General features: G+C 44.9%; 1 protein-coding gene across 2 annotated transcripts; it reads right to left on the bottom strand.

The window, feature by feature from the left end:
• Positions 1 to 1470: 1470 nt before the first annotated feature.
• Positions 1471 to 4229, bottom strand: TMEM169 (transmembrane protein 169). 2 transcript variants are annotated; one of them, XM_082763033.1, is made up of 3 exons: positions 3826 to 4229; positions 1832 to 2120; positions 1471 to 1715 (listed from the first exon to the last, which is right to left on the bottom strand). In XM_082763033.1, exons 1-3 carry the CDS (start codon positions 4127 to 4129, stop codon positions 1577 to 1579), a joined length of 732 nt encoding a protein of 243 aa, XP_082619159.1. In that variant the 5' UTR covers positions 4130 to 4229; the 3' UTR covers positions 1471 to 1576. The 2 variants fall into 2 exon arrangements, with proteins under 2 accessions (XP_082619159.1, XP_082619158.1); XM_082763032.1 differs by having other exon boundaries at positions 1471 to 2120.
• Positions 4230 to 13723: the final 9494 nt, after the last annotated feature.

A 13723-nucleotide genomic window follows, 5' to 3' on the forward strand; every position in this document is an offset into this window, starting at 1 on the left:
GCTGTAGGGCCAAGCCAGCTCTTTCTATTTGGACATTGCTCACACTGCTCACACTGGTAATTCTAAGAGGCTTCTTTGGCTGGGCATCTCAGAAGGGGACGGACCAAGGATGCAGCAGGAACTTCGCTTATTTCTCAGTGTCAGGCCCAGAGCATCCAATGGACTTCTTCATCCATCGCAGGCTCCCTTAGTGTCGCCTTGGGATCATCCTTGAAACGCGATATGAAGCATTAGCTCCTGTGAAATCCAGTTTCCCAATGCTTCTCTTTGACACCCTAAAACTCGAGCAGCTCCCCTTCTAGCAGGGGAGTGAAACCCCAATCCAGACATGAGTGGCACACTATGAACTAGCTACCTACACGCATGCATATGGTGGGCCCCTCTGGGCTGGGGCTGAGGCAGACTTTCTAGCAGCACCAGCTGAACTAGAGCGCTCAGGAAATTAGTGATGTTGCAGACATTTCTAACTCAGTCCCCGTTACAGTCCATTAAACCTCTCCTTCTCTTTCCTTGTGCCCTCAGGCTGAGACCTCAACAACCATGCTCCATTCAGACAAAAACTTTCCTGCTTGTGATTTTTTTTTAAAAAGACAATTAAAATTTCTCTGGCCTATGGTGTCCACCTCAGCCCAGCCTGGGAGCCCGCTAAGATGCCACGCAAAATCCCAAAAGGAGGGAAGTCAATTACGAAAATGAGACATGATGGGAGGAGGATGTACAATCTGTTGCTCTTCCATGTAATTAAGCAGGAGGCAGGGGGTGGAGGAGCAGATTTCTGGAGCGGCGGCACTGATGCAGCTTGCACTGGTGCTAAGAGGTTCAGGCTCAAAGAGGCCCCATTCTGCACAGGATGGTTCAGCGTCTGCTCCGTAACAGCAACTTGAAAAATGGAACGACCATTTCAGTGAGACTTTCCCATCTCAAGCATCTTCAACACCACCTTCCTAAACTGAGGTGCCACTTTCTCAGCAGTTAGCAGACCTGAAAGGTTTTTGCATTATTTTTTTTTTTTGGAAAAACTGAAAAAGGATCTAGGAAAACTGCAGGAACATCACAAATGTTGCAATTTATCCTTCCCTTCTGAATGAGTTTCCGATCTCCTGAAGTTCATCCCCTGCATATAGACTTCTTTTCGCTGGGTTGGCAGGTCTCTATTATGTCCTATTCTCTAAAAGTGAAGTCTAACTTTACAGAAGAGGTCTTTTCGCCATATACCTCTGTCACCTGCAAAACAGCCTGAGCCCCACAGCCCTGGGTTTTCTCACTGTTCCCCAAAGTTGTAATTAGCTAAAACAGATGACAAATCACTGGAGAGCCATGCACCTCCCCACAAACACAACGTGAAGCTAGCACACTTGCATTCTGTGACATTTAAAGAGCACTCCCAGCCTGATATTTTATTTGTGTTTAAATATATGTATATATATATATAAAACCACTGTGTTATTTCCTAAGGGAAAACCACTCACATATGACCAAAATAGTCAGGACAAAGGCTCAGACTGCTGAAGTCTCAACACCCTGCGCAGAGCTCTTGCCAGAGAGACTACCTGAGATATTATCAGAATCTAGCAGCTCAACAATGCTGTACGGAGAACAATCTTCCAAACCCAGCTTGCTGCAGAGCCAGCCACAGAAGCCCTTCTCCATATCCCTGACAGCATGCCACCAGTCCGCAAAGGACCATGACACCTGGGTCACAGCCGAGTACAGGCCTAGGGAAAAAGACACAATCATGATTATAATTGGGTAGAAGATGATCAAAAAGGGGCAGAAGGTGATTTTGTGCCAGAAGGTCCTCTCTTCATTGTATACCAAGAAAATGTTGTACCATGTAATGGTTCCATAGTAGAATGAAACCACGAAGGACACCACGAAAATAACGGGGAGGCAGACGATGGTCCAGAGGATGATGTGGGGCCCCCTGTCCAGCCCAACATCACATTTCTTTTTCTTCTCAAGTACGTCTTCTTTAGGAGGTTCCTTTGACTTAGTCAGTTCCTGCAGCTCTTTGTCTGTTAGTGTGACATGGATGTCCACCATCTGACCCTTCTTCTTTCCTCTGGTGATTGTTCCAGTCAAGGTGACGTATCGGCTGTCTAAAGGCATGTTCCAGGCACCTACGAACACAGATAAACTCATCCACATCAGATTTCTTTTCTTTGTGGAGTATTTTTATGTAAATCCCCAAAGACCCTGAAATGAATCAGTGCAGATGGAGTAATAGTTAAATAAAAAGAAGATGGAATGCAAGAACCAGTGCAGTATAGATACAATTATTGCAGAAGAAATTGGAAGAGAAGCCAATGAGATGACAGAAATCACAAGGGAGAAGACACCAACATCTGTACTGGGGACAATATATGAAAGAAAAATGCTGCAGGAGCATATGGGAAAGAGACAAGACAGAGCAACTGACTAAAAAACAGTAAGCCTCTTTTCCCTGCTACCCTCAGAGATTTATTCCTGAACAGCAGGGATACTTGGTGTAAATGTGCTAAATATGAATAAGGCTCTAGGACTGGAATAAGCACATGCACCCATGGAGGTGTACTTGAGTAGTTGTTATTCTACTTCATATTTGCACTGTATCTCAATCCAAATTATTTTTTAAATCTTTAGAATATCACAACGTCTCATATTCACTAAGTCTCATATAATTACATTTGCATTTTAAGGGATCAAGAACAGCACCCAACAGGAAAGTGTTGGGATGTGTGTTCAGATCACACTTTTTGGTTTAGGATGGTCCCTGCAGTGGCACGGGGCGTAAACTCGTCTGTGGGGCAAAGATACACTTCCTTCTGGACTTAATTCCAACTTGTGAAGGAACTCCGAGGAATTTGTCATGCTCTTAAAGCAAGAGGTTTCAAGTGGCCCACACAAACAGGAAGGCAGCAGGGAAGCGTGAGGGTTGGGGTTAGGATCACGGGGAAGCCAGGGTGGCTGAAGGACCAGGAGTGGGCATTCGCATTAAACCCTTCAGAGCCCGCAGAGCTCACTCATGGGTTAGCCACGGGACCGGCCTCACACACTTCTTCCCTCCAAGGGCAGCCAGGACAAACATCAGAAGTGAAAGTGGCTCTGAGATGGCCTACGATGACCTTGCCAAATAATCAGTCTTAAAGAGGAAGCTGTGCTGAGATTATGCAAGCAGAAGGCAAACAGCAAATCCTAGATAATGAGTAAAGCTCCCTAGCACAGGTAGAGCCCCTCAATCCATCTGCTGCCATCCTTTCACTTAACAGGCAGTTGTTTCAGGCACAGACTGGGGCTTGACCACAGCACCACAGGCATAAAGTATGCTCAGAACTATGGATCATCCCTAACCAGGGCATACATTTAAAACGAAGCACAGGGCGATGACTTACATCTGCAAAGAACTGCAGGAGACACCCCAAATCAGGCTGTAGTGCTTTTTGTTTTCATTTATGAACTCAAACTCTCCTTGCCTGCGGTCTTGGTGGTCCCACAGTCGCCTCCAGCTGAGCTCAGCTCACGCTGGCATCAAGAAGGGTGGCCCTGCCACTGCCTCCCCTCTTCCTGGCCCTGCATTCCTGTTTGGGGTCCGCACAGGACCCACAGAGCGAGGAAGGGGACCCTGTGTTTCTGTGCCTGTAGCTCCCACCGTCAGCCTCTGTAACCTACCTCAATAGATCTCGTGAATCCAAGCAGAGGTGTAAAAAGCATGAATTTCCCAGAATGCAGGTATTCCTAATCTGCATTTCTAAATGGCAGCAAGCACCCCAACCTCTTTCCTGAATCTGTCGTGGTGGTCAGTGACACCAAGGTTTATGGGAAGTGGATGTTCCCAGGGATACGTACCATCTGCCGAGGACTGACCCAGAAACTTTGAGCCTTCCTCAGAGTTCCTCTCCCCTCCTTCTTCATCTGCCTGCTCCTCTTCCACCTTATTCTCGTTCTCCGACCGATACACTATTACTGACTCGGGACGGGACTCTTTCTTCTTCTTTTTCCTCCGGTCCATAGTGGCTTCCCCATCAAAGGTGACCGTGGTTGCCACCGCCTTCCTCGCGGAGCTGTGGCGAGGGCTGTGGGTCCCGGACTTGCTCTCTTTCTGCACGGTCTCCTCCATCCCACTGCTGCTCTCAAGCACCTCACTTGGCATCTTGTAGGGCTTGTTTCCAGGCTAACAGCTCCTGCACTTAGAAGCCACTGATTAGACAACGGTCCCGGGGATGCTTTGTTCTGGTAAAATGTCCCACTGCTGACATCCAAACTGTGCGCTCCATCCCCAGCCTAAAATGAGAGAGAAGGCAGAAAAAGTGTCTGCTTCACACCAAGCAGAAAAAAAATGACATAACTTTTCTTTAAAGGGTTACTTTCCAACCGGTTTAAATGTCATCTGAAGATCTGATCCTCATTACTGTCCTGCACATCAATTTTATTCCATGGGTGCATGTTTTCTCATATCACCTAATCCTGATTCTTCGGTTCCAATTTTAAATATTAAAAAATAAAAAAAAGCTATTTGAAGAGGAAAGAGTTTAAAACACTTGTAAGAAGAGATTAAACAAGCACAGCTTATTGTGTGACTTTAACATTCCTCTGCAATGCTGGAAGCAAGCAGAAGACAATGTTTTTGGCTGATGTGAAAAAGAAATACTGAAATCACAGACAAAAATCAAGCTGAATAATTTAAAGGACTGGCCTTTTCTGATAGCTCTGGTGGTGCCAGCCTCTCGAGCTCTGAGTGTCTTCTGATTTACTGCCCCTTGCAAGGATGTTACCAAGAGCAATCAAATGATGTCAAAATGAATGAGATTTCAAACCCTACCAGTTTAGCATTGTGCACTTCTGTCAAACCTTAAAACGCAACGTATACAGTAGATTTAAAGGAAAATTGCTATTAAGATGACTTCACTGGGGAAGGATTTTGAAACCACAGCACAGCCTCCTTACTGTGCAGGGAAAAAACAACAACAAATTTTCATAAATATTTATAACAGATATAAGGACTCGGTTTCTGCTTATTCAAGCAAAACTACCGCTAATACCAAGTGACAGAGTTATCTATGGGAATGCTGCCTAAGAACACACCACATGATTAAACACGCATCAAGGCAGACAAGTCCTGCTCCTTGAACCTACAAAACACGGGATTAATGCTTCTCAGATTTCGTAACATTTACAAACACAACTGCCAAATATTCATAAAGTATTTATGTACACGTCTAAGTACAAGAAATAATGTTTTAACAACCCTGAAGAGCTCTGTTGAATGGCTCAGATAATAGGTAGAAATTTATATATATCAATATATATATATCCATATATATATTTTTTATATATATATATATTCCAATAATAAAATTTCTGCCTATTATCTGAGTCGTGTCTTTAAGAGGAAACCAAGAAACACAGTTATCATAACGTATAGCCCAATAAATGCCGGGGAAATTGTTTTACTTGAACAGAGAAAAATGTTGAGCATGTTTAGATCTGGTATTATGGTCCCCATCTTCCCAGTTATAAGGTTTTACTGCTTTGTTTTGAATTTTTTTTGCAGAACTTTAGGTCAACTGCTTATGCCTTGCACGCTCACACACACGGATGCACACAACTGTTACCTGTATCGCTTTCACCTGAAGGCTACGGCCAGTTGGCTTTGTGTGGTTTTCAAAAAAACCAACAGTTCAGATTATTTTTTGCATTACAGAAAATAAATCTTCCCTGGCGAGCAGAGGACACATAAAACGGAATTCCAAAATCATTCAGCACATCCCAGAAGTCAGATCCTAAATCACTGGGCACAGGGATATTTTGGCCAGCTCTGCAACATGGCTGGAAACAGACTCTTTGGATTGCCATCCGAGTTCACACCTGCCATGCAAAAAACGTATGCCTCGATTTGCAGACATGCTGGAAAACAGCTCTGTAAAATACTGAATTTACCACAAATACTGTCCCTTCACTGCATCAGCCATAAAACTTCATGTCTGGCCTCTATGAAATCCTAAAATCACCTGATTAAGCCTAGCAAGCCCCTGAGACAGCAGCAAATTTCCCCTGCTGCAAATGGGGTAAAAAAAAAAAAAGAAGACTCGGAGTCACTGAGAAGCTGAAAGCATCACTGTTGGGATGACCTACTAAAAGTCTGGAGACATGGAAGTTAATTTGGGATTAGATTTCCAAAATTCCTGGCTGTAGTTCCAGGCTCAGCCCATACCGCCTTGAAAAGGGGACAACTTGCCAGTAATATTTAAAAACAACCCAAAACTAAAAGCAAAGATTTGTGTTTGTTTGTTTGTTTTTACGAAGTTTATCTAGCTGTGACCTTCATTAACTCACAGTAGATGAAAACCTAATGTCAGTTCTTGGTGTAATGTCAAAGCCTAAAGGGCTACGTCAGTTTTGGCCAGGCAACGAGGAGCAACGCGATGTTATTTGTCAATTTGGCACAGGTGGGATTGCTACTGGAAATCTGCGTCCAGTTCTTGCGCTCACCAGTCAGGCAAGATGCCGAATACTCATCAGATCTGTGTGCTTTACATCAGGAACAAAAACGTGGTGAAGAAGATCCCTCGAATCCAGCAGAGGAGGATGGAGCAAGATAAAAAGCTGACATACAAATACAGAGCAGACGTTAGGTAGGTGTTTTAACAAAGCGTAGGTGTCCCTCGACGTACATCTCTGGGGGCTGCGGAGAATTGTACCGTCAAGGCAACTTCCAAATCTGGACCGGGTATCTTGGTTACTGGTACTTGACCAGAAGAGGTGTTAATGTAGGGAAGTCTAACTTGTATTAAAAGATCACAAAGATCCTTCCTGATTTAAGCTTTCACAGCAGATGTTTTCTCTTTTCTCCTCGTCCTGACCCTCTGAAGACAGCACCTTGAAACACCACCATCAGCCCCACACCCCTCAGGGCTGCTGCTGAGTCAAACAGGTTCACACCCCCGGCCCATTTTGTTGAGAACATTTTCTGTGGTTTCCAACAAAAACTGGTCTCTTGCAGAAATCCCAGTAGCGGACACAAAGCGTGTTCTTCCTCTGGTCTTTATTTGCAGTAAGAATGAGGCCAGCCCGCAGCACACCACAGCCACCCATAGCACCAACTCTTTCAGCCATACGCTGAGATCTCGACCCCTTAAAAGCCTTGCTGTGGGGCTGAAGCAGGACATGTGCGTGATGACCGTCTCCAGGTGGGAGCGCAGAGGGAGAGCAGAATCTCCTAACTGTCCGTGTGAGAAAAGGAAAAGAAATGGTGACATTCGAGAGATAGCAGGGAGCGTTTTATTAGCCAAACAATTTGATATTAATCTCTGTGTGAAAACAGATGGAAAACCCTGGGGAGGCAGCTCTGCAAAAACACGCTGAAGAAGAATTTTTAGAAGCCAAGTCTTCTGTTACTATGCAGGAAAGCTACTGCTGCTTATGCTTCCCAAGCATTAATCTTTGACACACAAAACAGGAGCCTAAGAGCTTGGTCTTGCACCATGTAGGTCAAAGGAAGTTTTTCCATTGGCTTTCAGGGACTGCTGCTGCTGCTGCTGCTAACAGAGGAGAAATTATCCGGTTTGAACGCAGACAGGAAGGAAGTGCCTCCCCCCAAGCTAATAAAATCCTTGATCTCAAATCCCTGCTACTGCACAAATAACCTTTTTACGACTGCTCAGAGGAGACATGAGAGGAAAAAATGCAGACTGTAAGCAGTGAGGAGCATCAACTTTTATTTTTATAGTCACATAACATGTACAACACGTAACAAGAACTGGCACTGTGTCTTCACTCCCATCACGCGGGGGTTAGCTGCAGGAACAAAAAGCAACCGGTACTTTAGAAGCACCGTGAGTTACCCACAGGATGGGGAAGAGATCAGGGAAAATTTACCCTAGACATCTAGCTTGAGGGAGAGCTCCCCAGCCACAGGTCCCCCTCCTCCTGCCTCATTCACTCCGTAGCCTCCCCAGTCCCCATCCCCAACCTTTCCTCTGATTTTGTGCCTGCATCTGTGTTGCTTAGGTGCACGTTAGCCAAAGGATTAGTTCCAATCCCTAGTATTTTTAAAGGGCTTATCTGCTTGCTGTCAGATTGTACATATGAAAAATGGATGGTATCAGAGGCATCCAGCCGTTGGGACAGATCTGTCTGTCACCAATCAATGTTATGACAAAATGCACTGGTCCGATGCAGGATATACAGCCCCAGACCCTACAAAAATAGGTGGCAAGACCTATATAAGAAAGCACATTTAATTCAGACCTTGTGCTGGGAGAGGGACGAACAGTAGGACTTACCTCAGTGATTTGACGTGATCTTTTACATACGTATCCTCACCATACCCTGCTGAAGCAGGGAACAACGCCTGTCTCCATTTCACAGTGAAATAGCTCAAATTAGATTACAGTTCCTTGAATCCAGCAAATACACAGGCTGTGATGAATGATCCGTTAGAAGGCAAGGTGGGAACAGCTCCTCCCTACCAGTGCTAGTGTCTGTGCAGCCTGCGGTGAACTTGACAGGGGGATTTATCTCACTGAAAACAAGCCTTTTGCATTTTAAAAGAAAATAAAATGTTATTTTCAGCCAGATTAATTCCATCATCAAGTTCACCATGCAGCCACCACTAGAGGAAGAAATGTTCAAGGAAGGGGAGGGGAAAAAAACCCTTACAGCAGCAGCCCATAGCAAGCTGCTTTAAGTGTCTGTGCAATGATAGCAGAAGCACAAAGAAAAACACCTGCCTGTGGCCTGCCAGCAAAATAGGAGAAAGGAAGCAACAAAGCTCATAGATCACACCCACCTTTCCCTCCCTGTTTAATCCACAAGCTTCAAGGCACTTTTATTTTTTAAGGAAAGAGAGAGAGGCAAGAAAAAAAGGCCACGGTCTGAGCGTTTATCCAAGCAGGATCAGACCCCAAACTGGACTGCCAAAAGCACCGAGTCCGACACAGTAAGGTGAGCCCTTCCACCAAAACCTTCATGGGTTTGCTAATGGAGCTCCCCACCATCAGGATGTGGGGATGCTAAAAGCAACGGGAAGAGCGGGCAAGCCACACAATCTGCAGTCAGGCACAGCCAGACCCAATTTTGCCCAGTCCCGAGTTATAACCGGCAAACGCAGTCATTCATTTCTCGCTGTCAGCACTCGGTGCTGGTGCTGCCCCACGCTGAGGCTGCCGAGCAGCTCCTGGACCAGCACAGGTGGTGACAAGAGCCTGGCCAGCACGGGACGGCCTGCGCTGAAGCTGCAGTTCAGCACGGACAGAATGCCTTGGGATGGCATCGAGGGCTCACCAGCTCCGCTGCCAAGCTGCGTGGCTCAGGGGCGCTGCTCTCCCTGCAGTCCTTCGTCCTCCGTGTGAGGCACCCAAACGCCTGCTGGTGGTACTCCAAAGACACAGGCAAAATAAAAATAAAAGTAGTGAAGAGGAGCTTTCCAAAGCATCACTAAATTGTTTCTGGATGACATTTTCAATGACTTTTTTTTAAAAGTCAAGGGCATTTTACAGAATATCTGTTTTATGAATCAGATCTTTTTTTTTTCCCCTCTGCTGTTCCGTAACTTTTCCAAATGTCAGGGAATGATAAATGCTGTCTAGATCAGTATTACTGAAGTCTGAGAAATGGCATACAAGAACAGCTGTGCATTTTAATTTTATACTAAACAAATTAGTCAATTTTTTTGCATGCTAACTTATTCAGAATTCCCAAACACTGCTGGTCTACCTTTTTTTTTAGAGCTAAAGTCTGAAGCGCTGTCTCTGCCTTGTCTCCACATTCTTTGTCCAGACTGCTAAATGAGAAATGAAGACAAAGCACTCAAAGTTTCCCACTGCTTCCAGGGATGAGATCTGTTTCCTTACATTTATTATACTCTGTGGAAAACTTCTGTGAGTGGCATGTACATAAGAGTCTTTAAAGACAACCAAGACTTTAAAAGGAGCACGCCTTGAAGGATGGCTTGAAATCCTCAAAGCAATTCAAGTGGATTCCAAAGCAGGCTTGAATAAACTTAACAGAAATGCTTACATTTTTAGAAAAAAGATCCTGATGATAAAGCAAAGCTGTGTTCTCTCTCTTTTCCGCTATTCTACCCCTCACTTCTGCATTTGCCCAAAGTGGGTCATCCTGCACCTTGAACCAGCAGGTGCCTATTGCAATTCCTTCCCATCCACCAGGACCCTGCTGTATTACACGGTGCCGTCCGTAGGAGCTGCAGAACGCAGTCGGTCACGCCAACGTGAGCGCAGCGTCCCGCCTCCACAGCAACGCCCTCAGCCCGGGACCTGGCAGCGCATCTGTTTTTATTTCAGTAAAAGAGTAAATGTTATTTCAGTAAAAGAACCACAAGATCTCCGTTTCCCTTCCTTAGGAACTCATGCAGCACTCTTGCCAGGATGTTTTAATGCGTATTGGACTCCCGCCTGACCTTTACAGTAACTAAAAACGAGGATCCTGCATTAGCACCTCAGGCTCTTTTTCCATCCCTTCCTACTCAGAAGATGCCTGACTGTGTCTTGGTCCCTTCTCCCTTCTGGCCCTGCTCTCTGCTGCAAGAAAATCAAGCACGCCAGTGCCTTACTCAGAGAAAATGAGGAGACCCCAAAGAGCAAAACCTGCAATTCGAGAGCAAGGAGCTGGAGCCACGCAGTGCAATGGAAAACACAGTCAATTCTAAATCCTGTATGGGAAGAAGTTATCTGAAAAATCCTGACACAAAACCGCACCTTGGAGTTCTTATTTGGGTCAGATGCTCAGGGGCTGCAGATCAGAGCTTCCTCTAACACCTGGCTGCAGCCCAGGAGTTGCTGAAGAGCCAAACTGTACAGAGCAAGAACTGGAAGGTCCCCCGGGAGTGATTCAGGATTGCTTAATGCATTGCACAGTAAATATAATCTAAGATACTTAGACAGTATCTCTTGCAGCAGGAATTAGTTGGCTCAGGGGACTCGCAATCGGATAAAAGTGCAGATACAGATCCACGATGCCAGGGTATTAAGGACGCAGCACTTTCAATTGCAGACAAGGAAATGCTCCAGCATCATTAATACAGTGTCAGTGGGGTGCTTGATTATTTAGAACATGTACCCGTGTACCGGTGCCAAACTGATACCCTACATCTGCCCTGACTACAAACTCTACTTTGAGTATGGTGCCTGTCTTCAGTATCTCCTTTTTTTTTTTTTTTTTTTTTAATTAAGTCACTGGAATGAAATTCCTACAGGCAATGATGAAAGCTAGTGAAATCCTGATTATCTCCTACTTAGACTGACGTACCTCCAGATATCCCTGCGAGCAAAGTATCTGCCCGGTGAGGAAGTCCCTGAGGAGATGAATTGGCCAGGGAATCTAACCATCAGATAGAGCTGACCAGGAAGGCAGAAGTCATGAAATAGAAAGGCTCTCATGTACCAGTGAGAGGAGATGAAAAGGAAAACCAGCCACAGCAGAGAATGCACAGACAGGAGGCGAAAGTGGCAGGGACTTCAGGGGAGGCCTTTGGTGTAATCCCATGGGAGAGTCCAGAGAGGTATGGGAACAGAAACTCATACCCTTTTCTGTTAAGTTATGGCTCCACCCTCATATTTCTGGTAATAACCATAGGGATTGTATAGGGAGTAAAAAGGATTGCTGTTATACTTTGTGCAATTTGGTATTCCATGAGAAGAAAGCCATAAACCTGGAGCATCCATGGGAGTGGGGCCTGGGAAAGCAGCAGCAGCCAGAGCTGCAGGTTGATCTTCCTCCAGGCTAACTAGCAGAAACCCTCCGTCATAAATCATCTTTGACCTTAAGGTTTTATATGTAGCGCTAGGTTGCTTTTCATTAAATCTCTGCTTTCACCTCCCTGCGAGACTGCTGGTCCCAGGGACACCTCTCCTGGGATCTGGATGCCACAGAGGTTTCTCTCCTGTTTGGAGCCATCTGTCTCTCTCCTCAGTTTGGTATTTAACAACTCGGAGACCTTCCCCCTTGCCAACATGGATTACAAGATATGGGGGGGCACAAACAGGGTGAATGCGCAACCCCCCCAAAGGACAGCAGGCTGTAAGGAATATTAAAGCAGTAAATATTGCTGCCAGGACTTCTAAAGCATGGCAGAGAGCTGGACTGGCAGATGTCATCAGCTGAATAGCTAAGCCATAGGCTGGCAAAGCACAAAATCTGTCTTTGACAAAAGTAGCCTTCTCTGAAAATGCAGTTTCCCATTCATCTCAACAAATCGAACTAGTTCATTCAAAGCTGAGACACAATCTGGGAGCTGAAAAAAAACACACAACAGAGAGCTAGTTCTTTCCTAGTCAATCTATAAATACAAAAGTAGATGCTAAAGAATGAAGTGCTAATTGCACAACTCTGAAGGGCTGACAAGCGGAAAAAAGCAACTACTGATGCATTCTTTTTTCTAAATGTGTCATTTTGAATTTGGAATGTTAATGTTTTTAGGTGATAGATACATCAAGGAAACAAAATTAAGCAGGTTTTAGCATCAAAAAAAAATAAAAGTGAAGACTGAGGATTTAAATGGCGATTTATTTTCATCCAAATGCAAGCTGACACATACTGCAAGTTAAAACATAATACTAAAATTAAGAATTTTCTGTCTAATCAGACACTGCTTCCCAATACATATCCAAACATTACATTTATAGAATAACATAAAGGAATAGCCTTCTGCTTACTGACTTTACTGCTGTGGCTGCATGTAGTGACAGACCAACATGTTTTAATGCTACCAACAAAAGAAAATGAACATTCCTTTGTGACTAAGAAAGTACAAGTGTAAGAGAAGATTAAAATTGATTTCAGTTAATAAGATTTTCTTCTTTTCAGCTTAAATCATTCTGAATCTAAAACACGGGAGTAAAATCAATTCACACAACGATACACTCAAGCCTTGTTTCAAAGACAACCCCCACAACACTGACTAGAAGACACTGGCTTGCTGAAAATATCTGTGAAAATTGGTTATCTCGGCTCAGTTCTTTGTGGATGGGTTTTGTAGCAGAAGGGGCTACCCTCCATTCAGGCCAAGGAATGGATGTCTCCTTCCCTTGCCTCTTTACTCTCTGATCTTTATGCCTTTCCCCTTTATCCTCCCACCCATCGCTCACACAACCTTAACCGAATGCGTTAAGCCTCTTATTTATGGCTATTGAGAAATTCCAAAAGCTTGCAGAAAACAAGAATCTTATCTCAATAGGGAAGAAAAAAAAATCATTTGAGGGGGCTCTCCAGGAAATCTAACAAGTAATGAACAGAGAGGCCAGACGGATTTTCCTGGGCGGCCTGTGGCTCAGCCGGGATGGTGGGCAGGTTAGAGTAGGAAAATCTAGTTCACTAGCACAGACGAGTGCTTCTCCCTGGGATTAATTAAAGATCTCTCTGATGCAGCCTGCCTAAAATATGTAGGGCAGCCAGAGATAACTCACGGGGAGCTGTGGAGGCTCACGATGATTAAAAGTGGGGAAAGTATTTCTTGCAGCGTCAGCCGCAGCACTTCACGTCTTGCCTCCTGGAAGTAACACGGTGCTTTAAAAAAAAAATCAAAGCGCTCTGCCAACATTAACCCATCTGGAAGGCGACTTTGTCCAGCGGTTGCCTCATGGGTCTAAGCCCCCACACAGAAGTCTGTTCCTGCCTTGTCCCCCTTTGCTGAATGAGCCTGGACACAAGTGAACTCCCACACGACGGGGAGGTCACACAGCTTCCTTTGGCACACACTGAGCTTCGGGGCGAGGATGCTCCTTTATAA

The sequence above is a fragment of the Aythya marila genome (assembly GCF_965140915.1).
Source record: "Aythya marila genome assembly, chromosome: 6".
NCBI lineage: Eukaryota > Metazoa > Chordata > Aves > Anseriformes > Anatidae > Aythya > Aythya marila.

Excerpts from the sequence above, each read along its gene's own strand:
- TMEM169 (XM_082763032.1), bottom strand. The coding sequence starts at position 4,129 with ATGCCAAGTGAGGTGCTTGAGAGCAGCAGTGGGATGGAGGAGACCGTG. Across the intron at positions 2,121-3,825 it reads GGGTCAGTCCTCGGCAGATG|GTGCCTGGAACATGCCTTTA; the intron begins GTACGTATCCCT and ends CTGTGTTCGTAG.